The sequence below is a fragment of the Dermacentor andersoni genome, chromosome 3, assembly GCF_023375885.2.
Source record: "Dermacentor andersoni chromosome 3, qqDerAnde1_hic_scaffold, whole genome shotgun sequence".
Classification (NCBI taxonomy): Eukaryota; Metazoa; Arthropoda; class Arachnida; order Ixodida; family Ixodidae; genus Dermacentor; species Dermacentor andersoni.
The window spans coordinates 238,194,001-238,215,815 of NC_092816.1; the positions used below are offsets into that span (position 1 = coordinate 238,194,001).

Sequence of the window (21,815 nt, forward strand, 5' to 3'; positions counted from 1 at the left end):
AAGCGGAACGAACCAAAGAACTCGGCATCTCGGAGGGAGAAACGATCTACGCAAGCCGAACGTCGTGATCGGCACGTACAGCTGGGCCGCGACGCGCCAAGGCGGACGCGATCATGGGGCTGACGCCTTGATGGGATGGTCCTATATCTCGCTTGGGAGCACCACGCAGACGTATGACTCCTCGCCAGCAGCACGGCACACATCGCAGGGGACGCTTTCCCACCAGACGCGCTACGGCGCAGCGGTCAAGTCAGAGGCGTCCCGCATCGGACGCAGCACCTAGGAATCGCGCTGTGAGCGGAAAGAGGAGCCGCGTCGCCTAAACACGAGGGTTCGAGTGACGCGCGCAGGAAGTTGGAAGGGGAGAGAGCGAGAAAATTTATTAAATGCAAGGGTATTGCGCATGCTCGTATCGGTCCCCACACGGCCCCAATTCGCTCAAACAACACGAAGGGGAGCAGCGGGGGCGTGGCGCGGCACCTGTCGGGGCAGCACCGTACATTGCGAGGAGGGGGTCTTCTGTGTTTGCCGCAAGATGGCTCTGCCTGTGCGCCAAGCGCAGAAGAAATGTAGCGCAAACGTACTTCGCTACTCGTTTAACTGCGACTTCTGTAATTTACACGCTCATAATTACCGATATACACCGCAGTATAACTTTCTACGGCACGTTTCTAAGGCAACACCGCATTCACTAGAGGCGCTTTTGTCCCACTTTGAACCATCGAACTCATGGCTGAGTGGTAGCGTCTCCGTCTCACACTCCGAGAACCCTGGTTAGATTCCCACCCAACCCATCTTCCAAGTTGTCCTTATTTATGTATTACCTTCCGCGATCTTTCGCTGACTGCCAACACCGCCGACATTGACGACACCTTCTTTTCTGTGACACGAGCTCCTTAACGCTGTCGCGTTAAAATCGCGCCGCTTCATCTGCTGTAGCCCGTTGCAGAGCCCCTGTCTCGGCATATATAGTGAAATAATCCATGGCGACGACTATCCACCTGTTACCGGTAGTAGGCGTTGGGAATGGACCCAAAAAATCCATGCCTACTTGTGCAAATGTTGTGGCCGGTACTTGAACAGGGTGCACTAGGCCGGTTGGCTTGATGGATGGTGGCTTGCGACGTTTGCAATCCACACATGCCTGAATGTGACGTTTAGCGACCGCACGAACTCTCAGCCAGTAGTAATTCTGCCGAATCCGTGCCCATGCGCGAGTGTAGCCAAGTGCCTAGCGGTCGGCTAGTTGTGGCAGGCGTGTTATATTTCACGTCGAAGCGTTGAGGGAACAAAGAGTAAGTAGTTGCTGCCGCTAGGTGAGAAGTTCTTGTAGAGGACGCTGCAAGCAGTACGATGCCAGCCCTCTTGCAAATAGCCTCGGGACATTGTTGATGCGTCCTTCCAGGCAATCAATGAGCGGTAGGAATTCGGTGTCATCCGTTGCTGGCACCATCATCATCCGTTGCTTGTGGAAGATCGGCAGTGTCCAGGAGTTCCTGAAAGACCGCGTCGTCATCGTCTTGTGCTGCCGGCTCAACAAGAGACCGAGAAAGGCGACAATAAGATCGAACTCTTGGAGTAGAAGACTTCAGCGTGCGAGGCGGCCGGAAGGATCTTTCAAATTAATTAGGCAGCAGAGCGAATGGTGTTCGCTAACAACGGTGATAGACCGACCGTACAAATACGGCCGAAATTTCAGAACTGCCGATACCATTGCGAAGCATTCTTTTTCAGTGGTGAAATAGTTAGCCTTGGCTCGGGATGTTGTCCTACTGGCGTAAGGAATCACCTTTTCGCTGTCGTCCTGCCATTGTGCGGTCACCACCCCTAGACCGACATTACTAGCGTCTGAATGCAATATTGCCGTGGGTGGAGTCTTTATCGAAGTTTGCTAGCACGGGAGGCGCTTGCATGCGTTGCGGAGCTCGTGAAATGCCTGCTGCTGGTCTTTACCCCAAGTAAAAGGAGTATCTTCTCTGGTGAGCTGTGTTAACGGCCATGCGATACGCGAGAAATTCGAAATAAATGGCCGGTATTATGCAGAGTCTCAGAAAACGTCGCATGGCCTTTTTGTCTGATGGGGTCGAGAAATTAGCGATGGCAGCAATTTTATCCGGATCAGGTCAGACTCCTTGGCTACTCACGACGTGACGGAGGAACTGGAGCTCGTGAACACCAAAATGGCACTTCTGAAGCTTCAAAGTCAGACCCTCAGAGCGTACTGCTTCAAAAACAGTTTTCAGCCTTGGTAAATTGCGGAAAAGACAACCACGTCATCCTGGTACACCAGGCATGTTTGCCATTTGAGTCCAGAGAGCACAGTGTCCATTAGACGCTGAAATGTTGCTGGCGCTGAACCCAAACCGAAGGGAAATACCTGAAATTCATTAGGTCTGCCAGGCGTTGCAAGGGCGGTTTTGTCAAGGTCTCTCTCATCCACTTCGATCTGCCAATAACCGCTTTTCAAGTCAATTACTGAAAAGTAGCACGTGTTTCGCAACCTATCCAAGGAATCATCAATACGTGGCAGTAGATAAACGTCTTTTCTTGTGACCTGGTTGAGCTTACGATAGTCGACACAGAAGCGCAGGAAACCGTCCTTTTTCACTAAAGCTACAGGTAATGCGCAAGCACTATCAGTCGGTCGAATAACGCTACCTTCCAGCATCGTCTTCAGTTATTTTTGTATTGCTTCGCGTTCCTTTGGGGCCACACGATAAGCTTTTTGTAGAATAGGTCTGGCGTCGACATCAGTAATGCTGCGATGTTTGGTAAGTGGCGTTTGACCAACTCTTGACGCAGATACGAAACAGCCCTGGTACTGATGACGAATTCTAGAAGAGGGTCTCGCTCAACGGCCGTTAACGTCGGACTAAGGTCTACATAGGCGTAGCTGTGTGAATTGTAGGGGCCGCCTCCTGCGCTAAGTGGCAGTCTTGTATTTGTGTTACTTCGTCGAAATAAGCGACAGCAGTGCTGCTAACAAAGTGTCGGCGCTCCTTACTAAAATTCATCAGCAAGGGTTAGGCACTGCCATCGATTACAGTGATAAGTGCTCTGGCAATGGAGACGCCACAATTCAGTGCTAGCGCATTGATGTGTTAATTGACTCCAGTACCATTCCGCAGGCTGTCAGAGTGCATGAATACGAGAGAGCAACTCCGCGGCAAAAGTATGACGTCGTCTGCAGCAATACGTAAGAGAGGTTGTTGTTGCTTCTCATGGGTGACATCCGAGCTCGTGGAAAACGTGACTCTTCTGTCACGGATGTTAATCGCGGCGCCGTACTCACGAAGGAAATCCATGACCAATAAAAATTCCTTACAACACTCAGTAAGAATGACGAGAGGGACGACGAAGGTTGAACCGGCTATTAGGAGTCGGACCGTGCATTTCCCGACAGGTGTCATCAACAGACCTCCGGCGGTTCTTATCTTGGGCCCGTTCCATGGTGTCTTCACTTCCCTCAGTTTGTCGGCGAGCTGTAAGCATATGATTGAAAAATGGGAGCCAGTGTCAACAAGAGCGGCTACTTGGTGACCATCAGTGTGAACGATGAGGTCGGCGCTGACAACGTCAATTACGTCTTTCATAGTTGTACCCGTCGTATTCGTCGTTGTATTCGGCGTCTTCTTCGTCATCGGAGTCCTCACGTCGTCGTTCGTCGGCAATTGGGGATCTGGCGAAGTTCGAGTACTGGCAACCTCAGCCCCGGAGGTCGCTGCGACTAGTTTCTCCGTCGAGGGCTAGGGCACCTGTCCCTAGTGACGTCGGTAAAACTGTGACGAGTCGGCGAATTGTAGCGCGCAGTAGGTAGGGAGCAGGAGAACGCGGTCGAGGCGTCGTCGTATATTGCGGATGACTGTTCACAGGAGCGTCGTTGCAGGCGCGTCGATCGTCATACGGAGAATAGGCCTAGTTGGCAGGACAGCTTCGGTATTGAGCGGCGCGATAGTTTTTCCATTTGTGGCAAACTGGACAGACGTGTCCAGCTTCGCCACAATGATAGCACACTGGTGGACGGTGCATTACAAATCGGTTTTTCGACGCTGATAGCTCGACGGCAACTCTCCATGCAGCCAAGGAGTGGCGTGTGCATGTCGAAGATAGGGCATTGTTTGCATTGGCGTGATCCGCGGGGTCGGTAGAGTCGACGGGGGTGATGATATCCACTCTGTTTGTAGCGTAGATGATGTTCTAGCAATGGTTGTCAACGGGATCAAAGTTGTGTTGATTGGCCGGCGAACAGCTTCCGTATAAGTAAGGCGCCGCGGCACGTTAACACAGTCTGGCGATGAAAAAGCTTGCGGAACTTCCTCCTGGACCACATCGGCTACAAGAGATAACGCTGCGCCGGTTCCGTAGACGCAACAAAAATCCGAGCTGCCGAAGCTCTTCTCGCACAGCCTCTCGGACAACTTCATGCAGAGGTCTATCGTTACTCACAGGCAATACGGAAGTGTTCGCCGCCGAGTTATTCATGTCATGCTGGCGGTATCGTTGCTCTAGGACCTGTTCAATGGCTGTAGCCTTCTTCTTTGTGAACTCCGTACTGTCTTTGGTGAATTTCTCACAAGGCCGGCAAAACAGTTGCTCTTTCATTCCCCGCAAGAGATACCGGAGCTTTCTTTCCTTTATCATGTCGGAGTCTGCCCTACGGAAAACACGGGCCATTTCTTCCGAGAATATAGCAACGCTCTCAATGAATTTTTCAATGCCGATTTCAATGACACCCTGTGCATCTTTCCTCCTGTCGATGCTTGTAAAAGTATCCAGTAGCTGTGCGCGGAAGTCGTCCCAAGTGGAAGAGCTCCTCTCCCGGTTGAAGTACCACGTACGAGCATTGTCCTTCAGATTGAGATAGACACTCGAGAGTTTGTCCTCAGAGCTGGCCTTATGGTTGTACTTGGCGGCGTGCTTGAAGTAGTCTACCCAGTCTTTGACGCCTTCAAGGGCATCACCATGAAAGCTCTCCGGAACCATACGATTCCGCAGTGTTACTTGCGATGGAGCGGCGGTGGCCATGATAGTTGTAGGAGGCAAATGATATCTCGAAGTTTCTTACAGGGCCATGGACTAGGGTGCCAGGCCTAGCAGGCGACGACTGAACCAGTGGACCAGTGTTTCGATGCGCGATGGCGATTCTGGGCTCGATCGACCGCTCCGCGAAGGGGTGCCAAGCATGAATACCCAGCACCTCCACCGGTGTAACGACGTGGTATCGACTAGGATGCGGAGCATCACCACCAACGAATACACTTTATCATTGCCATTTGTGGAGCGTGTTGGTAAAGTGACTTGGAGAGCATATTTAGTGCCAGCGAACAAGGACAGAAGTTGTGGTTGTCCTGAGTGGCCGTGGCACATAACCACAGTGGGGGATCGGCCATGAATCGGGTGGTTCAATTAGGCGCATAAAAATAATAACAAGCGACTCAACAATTTGAGCGTTGGAGTTTAAAAGTAAACGTTTTGTGCTTGGAGAAAAAAGAAATAATCAGAAGAAAACCGGGTGTAAAAAGAGAAAAAGATAATAATAATAATAGAAAATTAACAATTGATAAGAAATAAAAGAAAGCTATGGTGGGGAGGGAGAACGATCAGTCTAACATGGAAATCAATTGGTTTCAATGAGGTAATTTCGGATTGCCAAGCAAACATTTCTGTGACTGAAGGGAGACGAAGAACGTCTTCTTCGTCTCCACGCTTAACCCGAAAAGCTGGGCTACTTCAACCTTCTTCCCACTGGCACATACCCGCGACAATATATGTCTGCCAAATATAGTTGTATAAAATATAGCGATTCTATTTCTGTCCTTCCTGTCTTCTCTAAGTGCCAAGAAAAAACTTATCTTTGTTCGATTTACGCGGTTCTTCAATAGATTTAACGTTCTAACAGATGCACAGTTGGGCTTTCGAAGTGGCAGGTCTACTGAAACTGCAATGCTCACATTGAAAAAAGCTATAGTTCATCGCATTGAAAAAAAGAAAAACGAATTCCCACATGGTATTTCTGTACATTTCAGCAAGGCCTGTGGTGCCCTCGACCACAGTATTCTTTTGTACAAACTAGAATCAAGTGGTATTCGTGGTAATTGCTTATCTCCACTTAAATCTGATCTTGAATATAGATTCCACAGTGCACACATCAATAAATGTAGCTCGTCGGTTTTGCCTATCCCTTGGGGTTCACCGTAAGGGAGTATTCTGGGTCCCCTGATGTTCAATGTTATTGTCAAAGATATCGTGTGCACAACAATCCAGTGCGTAATTAAGCAGCTGGTTCAACACTACTTATCGCTGACATTAACCTGCATCATTTAATATCCAAAGCTAGCGACGTGCTTTCGGAGATTTCGTCATGGTGAAAAATGAGTCGACTTGACCTCAATTAAAATAAAACTAAAGTTGTTATATTTCGTGCTATAAATAAAATAGTGACTACCCACCCTCTGGTAATTCTTGATTCCCAGCGGATATTGCTGATACGCACAAAATAGTTGAGGTTTACTTTTCAGCGAACTTAAGTTGGGATGCTCACGTTAACTAGCTCTGTAGGAAAATGTCGCCTGTAACAGTGTACGTGTCTCGCGGCCGTATTTTCCTGCCCCTCAGGGCCAAACTTCACATATATCACGCGTTGTTTAACTCGCATTTAAATTATTGTACGTTGATATGGGGCACAACAACGAAAACAAACATAAATAATATCCTTGTTTTACAAAATGGATAATTCGCTACATTGAAAAAATTAGACGCCTGGGAACCATTTGCAAAGCGGTTGAAGGGTTCAGTATAATACGGGTCGACAACATTTATTCATATCGTTTGTTGAACACACTCTACTTTTCAAACAGAGGACTCTTCAACTTCATTACAGCCTTATCACGTCTAGAACGCCGTGATATTACAGTACCTACAAGAAACACCCATATATGGTCTGTACCTCGGTTTCGTACGACTTATAAGTATCAAACTTTGGCATACAATGTCCCAACAACGCTAAGTACATACGAAAACATAACCAGTTGGAGCAAAAAACAGTTATCTTTCTTCTTTTGTTCTAGTGTTTGCTAGCAAAAGATTCAGTATTTATAAATGACATCTACTATACTGCGTGCAAATCAGTCATTAAAATCATTTTAAAATTTTGCAGCATTTTCAGTGTATTTGTGTGAGTGATAAATACGTTGTACTATGTGCTGTAATTTGCCTATCCATTCCATGTGCATTGAATTTCAAGTATATTCGTGTGATGTATGAATATGTTGTAATATGTATTGTAATCTGTATATGTTCATTTGTGCCTTTGTCAGGGCGTATCCTTTGCACATTGTATAGCTGCTGCCATTTAACGGTCACCTGGGCCCCGTCAAGCCGTTTTCACGGCTTTTAGCCCAGCGGACCTTCCAGAATTTCGTCTGTAAATAAACGTGAATTATAATTTGAATTCACAGTCAACTAGCCCAGAGGTCCATCCTTAGCAACTTGAGACCTTCCGAGCTTCTTATCATTCCTGCTACTGTGCCTGCAGGCAAAGGTACATTAGCGAGAATAGTCCTGCTGATTAAAGCATTAGTGACACTAATGCTTTAGTGTCACTAATGTGGACACGGGAACAGCGCTTATGGCACCACGCCTAATCGCCTTGTTTTCACTATGCAGGTCTTGCTTTTTATCATCTTCGGATGGTCGTCCTGCTTATCCCGTGAACCCGCACCGTCCCATTTACTTGTGCCAGCCTCAGGCATGAACGAAGCCTATTTCAGCGATACGCCAGCCGCGATACCGGCCTATTCGCTGGACGTTTCCGTCGGCCTCCCAGCCACATCGACACAGTCATCACCAGGAGAGGCTGATTTAAGCTGCCGACCCACCGACCTACACTTCAGTGGACACGGGAACAGCGCTTGTGGCACCACGCCTAATCGCCTTGTTTTCACTATGCAGGTGCGTATAATTGCCTCTCTTCATGCTAAAAAATCTGATAACCGCTACCTGGTACTGTTCCCGTGTCCACAAGTGTTATTTGACACAGTGTACGACTGTTTTTCTGTTATCCTACTGTTATTACGTTCGGGGGATTTTGAGACTAACCCTGAACCTAACACACGTTCTGAATCTCTGTTTGATATTGAATCGCTTCCTTCTGATCCTTCAGAAATAATGAACGTTTTATTCAAACTGCTTAAGGATCTGCACACTCGATCGCTTCAAAATTCCAAAACACAATCCGAACTAGCTGCTGAAGTAAAATCAATAAAAAATGGCCAGAAAAACATTGAAACAAAAATTACTGGTCTCCAAAATCGCTTAGATTTACTTGAAGAAATATTTAAAAACGTCGACCAAGTAACCAAAGCAATCTCAGAAGTAAATGACACGGTAAACAGTACGACCTGTCGCTTGGAAGCGCTTGACTTACGCCTCGTTGACATTGAAGACAGATCGCGCCGTGATAACCTAATATTTCGCGGTATCCCTGACACAAAAGAATCATGGCGAGAAACCGAGACCAAGTTAATATCAACGATTAAATCATTCTTCGATACATTTCCAGATGACGCCCTCCATCGCGCACATCGCCTCGGCCCTTTCGATCCTAACAAGTGTCGCCCCATAGTTGCAAAGTTTTCACATTCGAAAACCCGGGAGAAAGTGTTCGCGCTGCGCGATCAATTCAAACAAAATAACCTTACTATTAGCGAAGACTTCTCGGTTCCCACCCGCGTTGCTCGCAAGAAGTTAATCGAGTTCGGTACCAGTCACCCCGGTTCCCCCAGCTTTAAACTCCGCTACAATAAATTGTTTCTGAACAATAAATGTTATATTTACGACGCGTCTACCGATAGCGTCCGTGAAAGAGCGCAGAGTGCATCTGGCACATTACAGAATCATTCGGTTCCACTACGTGCGTTACAATAGGGAAGCGTAAGGGGTAGTGGCCTAACATCACAAAAAGCTTTACCTTACTTGCCTATTCTTTTTACAAATGTAAGAAGTCTTGCGAATAAACTTCATTCTTTATCTTCGGCAATCGACACGTGCGATGCAAAAATTATTGCCTTGACAGAAGCTTGGCTTCCTGCACATGTGCGCGATTATGATACTTTCTGTGGCGCCAGCAATTTCGCTGTCTACCGCTGTGACCGATCTGCACGTCGAGGAGGAGGCGTGCTTCTCGCTATTTCTAAAGATATTCCATCATTTCATATAAATATTAACACTGAACTTGAAACCACGTGGGCTTGCCTAACTCTCGGTCACACAAAGATTATCCTCGGCGTTTGCTACCGCTCACCCTCGTCATCTGCCACTTTCACTGAACAGCTACACGATGCAATTAATCTAATTTTTTCCCGTTTTCCTACAACACCGTTATTCTTACTCGGCGATTTTAATTTTCCAAATTTAATATGGAATACGCATCCACCCACCATAAAGCCTTTATCCGTTCAGGCTAAAGATTTCTGTGAACTGTGTTCCCTGTTTTCATTTTCCCAATCTGTGACTCAGCCCACCAGATCATCAATCAGAACCGCTAACACGCTTGATTTAATCCTAACTAATCGACCAGAACTTGCTTCCTCTATAACATACCTACCTGGTATTAGCGATCATACCTTACTGACATTCGGTTTAAAAGTCTGCTATCCCAAAAGGATAAAAGTTAAGAAAGTAATACGCGATTACAAGAAAGCCAGCTTTGAAGCCATTAACAATGAACTATCGTCATTTATTCAAACATTTTTTGTTGATTTTGAGAACCGTACGGTCCAGTCAAATTGGAATATATTTGTAGACCAAGTACGCCTATTAACTGAAAAGTTCATTCCTAATCGCATCATCACTTCTAATCTTCAATCCCCTTGGTATAACTCTTATATAAAGCGCCTATCTAACAGAAAAAAAACGTCTCTATCGCTTAGCTAAATCATCTGCAAGTAAAACAATTTGGAAAAGCTATAACGTTGCCAATCATCTGTACTTAACTGCACTAAAATATGCTAAAGACAGTTACTTATCCCATACATTACCTGACACGCTTACGACAGATATCCGAAAGTTTTGGCGCGTCATTAACCCGTCTTCTGATTGCTCGATTACCTTGAAAGATGAGTCTGGTGAAGTTATTCCAAGTAAAGCTTGCGCAAACATTCTCTGTGAATCATTTGCAAATAATTTTTCCACTTTATCGAACATTGATCTACCACACACAGAACACTACAACTATCTCATTATGCAACCCATAGGTCTTGACTTTGCAGGTATTGCTAGGCTGATTGATGATTTGCCTTTAAACTCAGCTCCCGGTTATGATAGCATTAATAGTAAATTTTTGAAAAACACTAACACATACTGTTCTGTAATACTTGCTAATATCTTCCAGCAATCAATAAACACTTGTACTCTGCCTGCTCAATGGAAAATAGGGAAGGTGGTTCCGTTGCATAAGTCTGGTAACAAAAGCTCACCCCTGAATTACCGCCCGATTTCGCTTACCAGCACCTGTTGGAAACTTCTTGAACACGTTATATTTACTAATCTCGTTAACTTTCTTGACTCGAACACATTTTTAACCTCTGCTCAACATGGTTTTCGCAAAACATTCTCATGTGAAACCCAACTAATATCTTTCACTCATAGATTACACTGTATTTTAGACCGCGCCTCCTGTGCCGACTGTGTATTTTTAGACTTTAGCAAAGCATTCGACAAGGTTTGCCACAAACTGCTCCTATTCAAGCTGAGTCTTTTAAACCTTGACAGTAACCTGCTGAAATGGATTGAGTGTTTTCTTACTAACCGTCATCAATTTGTTACTGCGAATAATTATGATTCATCATTGACTTAGGTTCGTTCTGGTGTGCCTCAGGGATCAGTACTAGGGCCCCTACATTTCCTGATTTATATTAATGACCTACCTTCTTCATTGAGATCTCACATTCACTTGTTTGCTGATGATTGCGTGATATATCGTGAAATAATTACTAACGACGACATTAATGCTCTTCAGTCTGACTTGGACTATGTGATTGATTGGTTGGGTCATGGAACTTAATATTAATAAATGTAAAGTTATGCGCGTGCAGAGGAACACGAGTACTCTTCCTACTTACTATCTAAATAATATTCCTCTAGAACCCGTTAACTCATACAAATATTTAGGAGTTCATATAACAGCAAAACTAACCTGGAACATTCACACTCAGTACATAATAAGTAAAGCTAATAGCATGCTCGGTTACTTACGCCACAAGTTTTCCAAAGCTCCATCATCCTTAAAATTACTACTTTACCAGCCATTAGTGCGTCCTAAATTAGAATACGCTGCAGCTGTGTAGGACCCATGCCATGAAAACCTTATTTCTTCACTCGAGCTTGTCCAAAATAACTCAGTCCGAGTCATATTTTCAAATTATAACCGTACCGCTAGCGTAACATCAATGAAGGACAATCTATCTCTTCCATCACTTGTATCTCGTAGAACAATGCACGTTTGACACTGTTTCACAAATTTTATTACCATCCCTCCCTTCACAGTAACTTCATTTCTCAGCCTCATTACCTATCGAGCCGCATCGATCATTACCATAAGGTCGGATTTCAAACAGGAAACACTAACACTTTCAGTCAATCTTTCTTTCCCAGCTCATCACCGCAGTGGAACCACCTTCCCTTTGAAATTGTATCTGTTGTCGACAACAAACTGTTTCGTAAGGCTTGAGCTAACATTGTATAATTAGGAATTGTTAACATGTTATTTCATTTACTTGCCGTACTTACAAGCGACTAAGGACGATACTGGTTAACATTGTAATAACAGGAATTATCAATATGCTACTTTGTTTACATTGTCTGTTGTACTTACAAATTTTGAGCAAGATATTACATAGTATTGTATAATTAGTAATTACTAACACACTGCGTTGTTTACTTTCCGTACTTTATTGTTATACTTCCCGTTTTCCCACTCCCCTCTGTAATGCCTTCGGGCCTTGAGGGTACCATAAATAAATAAATAAATAAAAAAAAATAATGCTGGGCAGAATACTATAAGCGAATAAAACCAAATAAAGCTTAAGCCTACATCACTATAGTTTCTTAAAGCGCTGGCCTAAACATAGAGCACATCGCGACTTCAAATGCTAGAAAGATATTTAAAATAAATATAAAGGAAGCAAGGCTCTGCTGGCAGGGAAGAAAGAAGTCCTGAATGAAGCGTTTAAAAAAATGGTGTAGTATCAGTCACCTGTTCCGAACGTTTCTTATCCAAGTCGCTTTGCGACGCGCATCGTCTGCTTCTTTCGGGAAAAGATGAAATCGTACCTCGCTGTCTTTCCACCGCGATGACACGCATTGTGTCATCGGATAGTGACATGGATAGTGTTCCGTGACTCGCTTAAGAAAATCGAAAATACGTGCATCCCTGAGATTTCTTCACATCAAGAACAAATGCTCCCTGGTTTACAAAAATGTCAAAGATTGTCTGAATAAAAAGAAAAGAGCGTATAATAAGGCCTCGCGAACCAAAACTGATTATGCCTGGAAGCAATATAAAGAATTAGCTCGGAAATCAGGAAAAAACAATTCAACAAGCTAATGCTAATTATTTGAATTATACCCTGCCCACTTTTTAAAAATCTGATCCAGAATAGTTTTGGCGTGTAATTAACCCTAAGATACGGTCACTGTAATAAGCCTAAAGAACGCAGATGGGTGCACTGTGCCCAGTGAAGCATGTGGTGGCCTCTTGAACAATACTTTCAGTCAAGCTTTCACCGACGAGCCCCCACTCGACCAGTCTTGTACCGTCTCTGTTTCTACGATAACACCCAAGCGAGCCCATCGCCGCTACTGCAGCAGGTGCATCACGGGCTATTGACAGGCTCCCGCTTAGCTCCAGTCCTGGACCGAACGGCATCAGCTCAAAGCTACTAAAACTAGCTTCCCACGTATTATCCTTTTACTGTGTTTAATTTCCCAACAATCACTGGATACCGGCTGCGCTCTAGATGATTGGAAGTCTGGCCATTTCATACCCATATTTAAATCTGCTGAGCCCTCATGTCCAAGCAATTACCGCCCGATTTCACTGACATCAGTTTGTTGTAAACTCCTTGAGCACATAATTTACTCCCACATTATCGGTCATCTTAATGCAAATAATCTGTTATTCAAAAATCAGCATGGCTTCAGGTACCAGCGGTCTTTCCAAACGCACTAGTTCGTACTAACCACTGACCTACAGGACTCTTTGCAGAATTTGCTTTATACTGACGCAATATTTATTGGCTTCTCGAAAGCCTTCGATCCTGTTCGCCATAAACGGCTAATAATAAAAATAAACAGCCCTAAGTTAGATGAAAAAAAAAAAACTACCCAGTGTATTAACGAGTTCTTATCTGACCACTCTCAATCAGTAACTATTAATAAACACCAATCTACTTTCTGCCCCGTTAGGTCAGTGGTACCTCAAGGCTCAGTGTTAGGTCCGTTATTATTCCTCATATAAATAATGACGTAGCTATGAATATAACTTCAACCATACGGGTGTTTGCCGATGATTGTGTAATTTATAGACAGACAACCACCCTTTATGACGTTGCCATATTACAAAAAGGTTTGACCACATTAGCTGAGTGGTGTCGCGTATCGAACATGGAAATTAATGCAGATAAAACTAAGGTCATGACATTTTCTTCCAAGTTAAACTTTCCGTCTAACGTATACACTCTACGCAGTTGCATAGTCGAACGAACCTCTTTTAAATACCTGGGCGTTATTGTTACTTCTGATCTAAGCTGGGTCATGCTTGTTGAGCATATTACTAACAAGGCACTAAAAAAAACTTGGCTTTTTAAAGCGCCGTTTGTACCTTGCTAACAGTGACACAAGACTTTGCGCATACATTTTTCATATTAGAGAAACCCTTGATTACGCCTTAATTATTTGGAACCCTCACACAGCCAATCTTTCTGATTGCATCGAATCGATTGAAAATAAGGCTGCCCGCTTTATTTTGCGCTCCTACTCTCCATACCAAAGTGTGTCTGCGTTAAAGCAGACCCTTAATCTTCCGGATCTTGGCACACGACGGAAATATTTCGGTCTGTAGCAGAACTGATAGTTGGGCGAGTTGGTACGAATTCATAGTTAAATATTTAGCGCGCACAATTGACCAGGACACAGTGAAGGCGGACACATGAGCGCTTACTCACAACTGTTTTATTTTCGGAAAGATACAGAACATATCTATGGCCCAGCTATCAGCGCTGAGCATGCGCAACAAGAGTGATCAGTAAAACAAACAGATTAAAACAGAATAAGAAGGTTCATCCAGTATTTAAAAAAGCAAATTCATTTTCAGTGATTGCCACCGATGGTTGGCTTATGCATTATTCAGCGCACTTTTTTATATGAAATGCTTCTGTGATTTCCCGTGTTAGTTTGTTTTTATCTGAAAACTGACATTTTGTTTCGTATTCGTACGCGATTAGTACGTCGCTGAAAATACCGCAGTTATATGTCCCTTGGCTGTGCCCTCAGATGCCTCATTGAAACTTTGATAATTAGGATAGTACGTCTCGAGTTAGATAATTACAATTACGTAAATAAATCAAAGTAACGAAAAATTTGATGACAGCTACTCCACTGTACTGTAAACAATATGCGCCAGGTTTTCTACGAGTAATGCATTGCTCTCGTTTTTTAAACATTGGTGCGGGATAGTTAATTAGGACAGCACATATATGTTTATGACTTTTGCATGCAACTGGCGACGTTTCTATCCCTAATAAATGTTGAAAATTATTAGAAATTTCTTTTTCATGAGTCGTTAGCATACTTACTGGAAAGAGAAGCAATACTCAGACACACAATATTCACGTACATTTCACACGCCATTCATAAAAGACTCTGCCGAAGGGGTCACAGAAGTCTAAAGGTTTTTTTCACGGTAAAAAAGAACTCAAAGCAGTTTGAAGCGTGGTGAACATACAGCAACATATTAATTCTATATGAAGTGGCTATCCATACCTTTATAAATAATTTTAATTGGCTACTTCCATCTCTTTCAAAATATTGTTACGGGGACGTTGGGAGTATAACACTGTATTTACAATGCATATACAAGCAGAGTCAATGGGGTCAAAATGGCTGACTAGTAACAACACGCAGCAGCCGAGCGTCTCGCCGATCTTCTTCATCTCCCTTCTTTCATCTTTCCATAACAGCACCCCCGGGTGGTGAAGCGCCGTCTAGGCGCTTGGTAGGCGAAGAACTGCGAGCGAAGTATGGCTTCAGCCGCGAAACGTGCACGACGTCAACAGGCGGTGGACTTGAGGATGATGAAACTGTAACGGCGCGATCTCGTAATTGACGTCGTTAACTTGACGTAGGACTTCATAAGGCCCTGTGTAGCGAGAGAAAAGCTTCTGGGAGGGGCCGATGAGACGACATGGTGACCAAAGCAGCACCTAAACACCTGGGACGAACTGAACAGCGCGATGGCACCGGTATTTTTGCAGATGCTGCGAGGCTAATAAGCGAGATCGGGCGACTTGACACGCCAGGTGAGCGCAATAGATGACTGCACGAGCGCACTTAGTGGCTACGTGGGACACAGAAGGTAGGATGGTGTCAAAGGGCAAAGTGGGGTCGCGACCATACAAAAGATAAAAGGGTGAATATCTTGCGGTGTCATGTCGGAACGAGTTATACGCGAATGTCACGTAGGCCAGCGTGGCGTCCCAGTCGCGGGGATCGTTGGAAACGTACATCGACAGCATCTCTGTGAGTCTTCGGTTGAGATGTTCTGTAAGACCGTTCGTTTGTGAGTGGTAGGCGGTGGACAGCTTGTGCTCAGTGGCACAAGAGCGGAAGAGGTTGCCGACAACTCGAGGCAAGAACGAGCGGCCGCGGTCTGTATGTAACTCTCGAGGTGCACCGTACTGGAGAATGACGTCGTGAAGGAGAAAATCAGCGACGTCTGTTGTGCAACTAGTCGGCAATGCCTTTGTTATCGCGTAGCGTGTCGCGTAATCAGTAGCGACAGCGATCAACTTATTCCCTCTAGTCGTCGTCGGAAAAGGGCCAAGCAGCTCAAGGCCTACGCGAAAGAATGGTTCAGAGGGAACTTCAATTGGATGGAGTCGGCTGACAGGTGGCAGGGGAGGTTTCTTCCGGCGCTGACGCCATTCGCAAGTTGCGACATAACTACGCACAGAGCGGTAGAGACCCGGCCAAAAGAACCAGCGTCGTACGCGGTCGCATGAACGCAAAACTCCAATGTTTCCCGCCGCCGGTGCAACGTGAAGTTGTTCGAGAACGACGGATCACAAATGACGAGGAAAGACAAGGAGCAACTCAGGGCCGTCAGCGTTGATATTGCGGCGGTAGAGGATGCCGTCGTTGAGCACGAACATGCGGCACGTGCCGTCGGTGATGCCAGATTGCATTCCGGCGATGATTGACTGCAAGGATGCGCCGCGTTGTTGTTCAGCGCGCAAGTCGGTCATGTCGGTCAAAGGCATCAAGCAGGTCACCGGATTATGCGCAACAGGATCGGGAAGATCCACGGGGTGATGCGAGAGGCAGTCAGCGTCTTTGTGCAGACGTCCAGACTTATAGTTGACAAGAAACGAACATTTCTGGAACTGCAAAGCCCCGTGACCAAGCCATCCTGTGGGGTCCCGGAGGGAAGACAGCCAGCAGAGGACGTGGTGGTCTGTAACGACCTAAAACGTGCGGCCGTACAAATATGGCCGTAACTCGGCGACAGCCCAAACCAAAGCCAAGCACTCCCGCTCAGTGATGGAGTAATTTCTCTCAGCAGGTGGCAGCAGGCGGCTGGCCGAAGCTATCACGCTCTCGGTACCATTTTGCTGTTGGGCGAGAACAGCGCCGATGCTTTGGCCACTTGCGTCGGTGTGGACTTCGGTCGGTGCAGATGGATCAAAGTGGGCACGTATGGGAGAGGCGGTCAAAAACCCGATGAGAGCGGCGAACGCGTGAACTTGCTCAGGGCCCGATGAGAACGGCGTGTTTGTCTTTAGAAGATCTCCCAAAGGCCGAGCAACATCGGCGAAGTTTTTGGCGAAAGGCGTAAGTAAGAACACAGGCCGACGAAGCAGCGCACGTCAGAAGCAGAACGTGGCACAGGGAAATTGCGTACGGTGCGAACTTTTTCCGGATCCGGTTGGACATCGGATGCGTCAACGAGGTGTCCCAACACGGTAATCTGACGGCGCTCAAATTGACAATTCGTGGAGTTCAGTTGGAGGCCGGCTTTTCGGAAGACCGAAAGAATGGCAGCGAGTCGGGTAAAGTGGCTTCCGAACGTGGGAGAAAAAACAATAACGTCGTCAAGGTAACAGAGACAGTTGGTCCATTTGTAGCCTCGCAGAAGAGAGTCCGTCATACGTTCAAATGTCGCAGGAGAATTGCATAGGCCAAAGGGCATGACTTTGAACTCATATAAGCCATCTGGCGTGATGAAGGCTGTCTTCTCGCGGACCATTTCATCAACTGAAATCTTCCAATAGCCGGATCGAAGATCGATGGACGAGAAGTATTTAGAACCGTGCAAGCAGTGCAAGGCGTAATCGATGCGTGGTAGTGGGTAGACGTCTTTTCGCGTGATCTTGTTTAAGTGGCGATAATCGACGCAAGAACGCCAGGTACCATGTTTTTTTTTCACAAGGACGACAGGCGAAGCCCAAGGGCTGGCTGATGGTTCGATGACCCCTTTGCGGAGCATTTTGTCCACTTCTGATTGGATCACTCGACGTTCAGCATGCGATACACGATAGGGACGCCGACGAATAGGATTCATGTCTCCAGTGTTGATACGGGGGTGAACAACAGATGTTTGGTCTAAGGGCCTGTCGCCGAAATCAAAAATGTGAAGGTACGATTCGAGGAGGAGAGGGATGTCCGCGGTCTGTGCAGAGGTGAGGTCAGGTGCAATCGTCTTCGCTAAGTCATCCGTTAGGGAACCAGAGCTGTGAGCTGCAATTGGTGCTAAGAAACCGCTCTCGGCATTCAGACTTTAAATGTCAAATTCGGAAGAATTAGAAACGCTGGCCAAGAGCATGCCGGCTGGGAACACTTGAGGGCACAGGCTGAAATTCAGAAGCGGAAGAACGACGTTGTTATTAGTAATCGTCACCAGTGTTTGCGGAAGAGCAACGTACCGGTTTAAAAGCACGTGGATGATCGGGCGAAGGACATATTCACCGTCGGAAATCTGTGGCTGTGCGGTCAAAGCGCCGTAAGTGACGGCCTCAGGTGACAGATGCACATCTTGAAGCGAACACAAGTTCGGTGGAGCGGTGCTCGGCGCATCGGCGATTTGAGGCAGTTCCAACTGAAGAACGGCGGTTGCGCAGTCGATGAGAGCGGGATGATGGGATAAAAAATCCAATCCAAGGATAATGTAGTGAAGGCAGTTGTCGATCACAGCAAGGAGAACAGCAGTAGGGTGGCCGGCTATACTTAAACGCGCGCAGTACACATTCTAAGAACTACCAGCGCGCTGCCGTCGGCGACACGAATAACTCGGGCATCTGCATGGTGAGCACCATCTTTAAACGTCTACGTAGGCTTGCACTCATCACAGAAACGTAGGCTCCAGTGTCGACGAGTGCTTGGCCAGGTACTCCGTCTATTTTAACGTCAATTACACTTCTCTTTGTGGACACAGGCAGAAGGTTTGATGGACTAGTCGGCAATGTAGCACCACCTCCTAGGACTGCATTTCTTAGTTTTCCGAAAGGGTGCGGCCAAAAGCCACAGGGGACGAAAGGCGACGTGGCTGCGGCGAACGGGAAGATGGGCGACGTGTTTGCGTTGAGCGAGACTGGTGTCCGCGCCGCGATGGTGAGCGACTGTACCACGTCTTCCTAGCAGAATTGTCAGCGCTGTTATACTCGGCGGTGGGAGAAACATTGCGGGCATTCCCATTAAAATGGCTCAGGTTCGTCGGCGTGCGATGTGTTGAGGGCCACGAGTTGCGATAGTATCTGGCTACATGACCAATGCGGCGACAGGTGAAACATGTCGGCTGGTCGTCCGCGGTTCTCCACTCAATCGGGTTGCGATAACACGGAGAGAAGCGTCGTGGTGCTGCGAAATTAGTAGAAGGGCGTTCATTGGCTCTGGAGTTAGTGACAATACAGACAGAATGAAGGCCATAGTTTTCAAGTTCCTGTCGAACGATGGCTTGCACGAGGGAAACTGAAAAAGGGCTACGTGAATCATGGATACGCGAACAGAAAGCTGCGGGCGGCATCACGTCCAGTTCACGTCGAATGATTCCCATCTCGTCCTCTAATGGCGACGCATGCGAGCTGATCTTCACACGTCGACGTTGCGGCAGTATTGGGAAGTCTGGCGAATGGGTGCAGGAATGGGTGCAGGAGGCGTCGGCTTTTGGCCTGCTCGAATTGTCGGCACTCTTTCATCAACTTTGATCCCTCAACTGTAGACCAGCTTTTGCACATGAGCAGATTAAAGGCGCCGTTAGCAATTGCCTTGAGCACATGCCCTACCTTATCAGCTTCTGTCATGTTGTTATCGGGTTTACGACAAAGCGCCAGCACGTCCTGCATATACGAAACATAGGATTCTAGGGGGTTTGGGCACGAGAGGCCAGTCCCTGCTTTGAGGCAATTTTATGGCCGGTCGGTTTCCCAAACAACTCTGGTAACTTCGCTTCGCATTGGTCCCAGCTGGTCAGCTCCTCTTCATGGTTTTCAAACCACACCTTTGCCGTGCCTCTTAGGTAGAACAACAGGTTAGCTAGCATAAGCGTCGAGTCCCATCTGTTATTCCACTCAGACATGGAGGAAGGAAACTGAGGAGAGGCCCTACCCCCTCGCGCGCTAGGAGAAAAGTGTGGAGGAAATGACGTAGTAGGTTCTACTTCGTATTGCTGTTTTTTTATTTCTTTGCTGTAGTGGCCCCGCCTTTCGGGCCACAATGGCGGCTTTGTTATTCTTCTGTGAGCCCACACGTATTGCTCCGTGGGTTTCGTACCGTGGCAAAGGCGCCGTGCGGGCAGGTTTGCGTTGGTCTACGTGTTTTGTTTCGCTGCGTTGTCTGGGCCGTGCTCTACCGGATGTTGCTGTGGCCAGGTGGGACAGGAGGAACTAAGGTAGTGAAATGAACGCGCATGCAACGCTGTACGCAATGTACCGCGCCACGGCAATGGCTATGGAAGAAGGAATATCCGCGGGAAATTTTGCCCTCTTTGGCGGAATCATGCTAACGATTGTTTAGTACTGCTGCGGAGCGCGCGCTTCCGAGCAGCCCGGTTGCGCGCAGCGCGGCGTGGTTTTGCGAGAAATGTAAACAAGATAGGAGAGCTGGCCCGATAGGCGGAGCAAAGCCATGAGCAACTCCAACTTCCGGCTTCACTTTAGCTTCACAAAGGGTGACGTCAGGGCCTCTCCTGAGTTACTTTCCTCCGTGATAGCCACCTACTCTTCAACGTCGGCGCCATCAGTCTCGCAGAAATTTCCGGGATCCTTGGGTTGTACAACCACAACGCATCCTGCTAAACCACAACTGAAGAGGACAGCGACGTAGCGGGCGATGGTGACGTTGGAGGCAGCAATGATGGTGATCGGGAGGGCTCAGCGTCATTAATGGTGAGGACGGTGATGCGACGTTGACTGCGGAGCTTCGTTTCCTGCCGTGGTTCCCCGCACATCCCACCAATATGTTACTGGGATGTTGGGAGTATAAGACTATTTACAGTTTACATACTAGCAGAGTAGATGTGGGTAAAATGGCTGTCTAGTAACAACACGCAGCAGCCAGCGTCTCACCAATCTTGTTCTTCCCCTCTCTCTCTTTTAATCCTTCCGTAACAATATAATAATGTTTGTCCTGTGTGCACATTTAAATATTGTACTGGTGCATGGTATTTACAATTGACATTTGAAACAATTTCGAAGTGAGAAAATACGGTTGAGGCACCTGCCCCTGTTTTTTCTAATGCGCGTGTCCTTCTATTATCTGAAATTGCAGAAATAAAGCGAAAGTATAAAGTAAGAAACCCGTGCGCGTCCGCGCCAACAATGATGCAAAAAGCTATTATGCCCAGTAAAATTTCAAGTGAAAAGGTTGAGGAAAGTCAAAAGAAACCTCTAATGATGTGGGTGACAAAGCTCAAGTCATGGCACTTTAGGTGTCTGTGTGTGGGCAGGGGCGGTGGGCGGGGCTTCCTTATCACCCGGGGTGGAGGGGGAGGCTCCCCCTGGAAAACTCCGGAGGGGGTTCGGGTCCCGGAGCGCTCCCCCCCCCCCCCCCTCCCGCCCCTTAGTCAGCGCCTATGCATGGGTCTAGGAATTGGTTTTGCTTCCGCCTTAACCAATCAAGCGTCCGGCTTCGTCTCAACCGACAAGTTCTCGTTTTTTCTGCAAAAGTCACGCAAGGCTAGGCACGGATGCGTCCAGCCCGTTTATTATTCGGTCCAGGGTGCCCTAGCTCACGAAATCCCTGCGCACTGCAGACATCTCTGCGCTAGAACTTTCGCTGACCTTACCCCGTCCAGGTACTTGGCGTCAGAGCAGGCCATCATGAGGAAGACGAGTGGGTTAGAGCTGCCTGGCTGCTGGCGCTCCGCACACTGCATCAGGAAGCTCTGCACTTTCTGCGAGATGATGGGTGTTAGTGTAAGGCGCCAACATTAATACAATTTAATTTATTATCAGTGCGTAAGAAGTCGTTACTAGTCATTTTAATCATTACTAATCATTACTAGACATTTCTAGTCATTTGTAATCAATTGTGGTTATTACAAGCCA

The 21,815-nt window shown here is 46.8% G+C and overlaps 1 protein-coding gene across 1 annotated transcript in view; it reads right to left on the reverse strand.

Annotated features, from left to right (window-relative positions):
- The window catches only part of LOC126537044 (uncharacterized), a 167,315-nt gene that overhangs the window by 78,232 nt on the left and 67,268 nt on the right, over positions 1-21,815 (reverse strand). Inside the window, exon 3 of the mRNA XM_050184161.2 lies at positions 21,554-21,661. Coding sequence (XP_050040118.1) covers positions 21,554-21,661 — 108 coding nt within the window. The remainder of the gene's footprint in view (positions 1-21,553; positions 21,662-21,815) is intronic.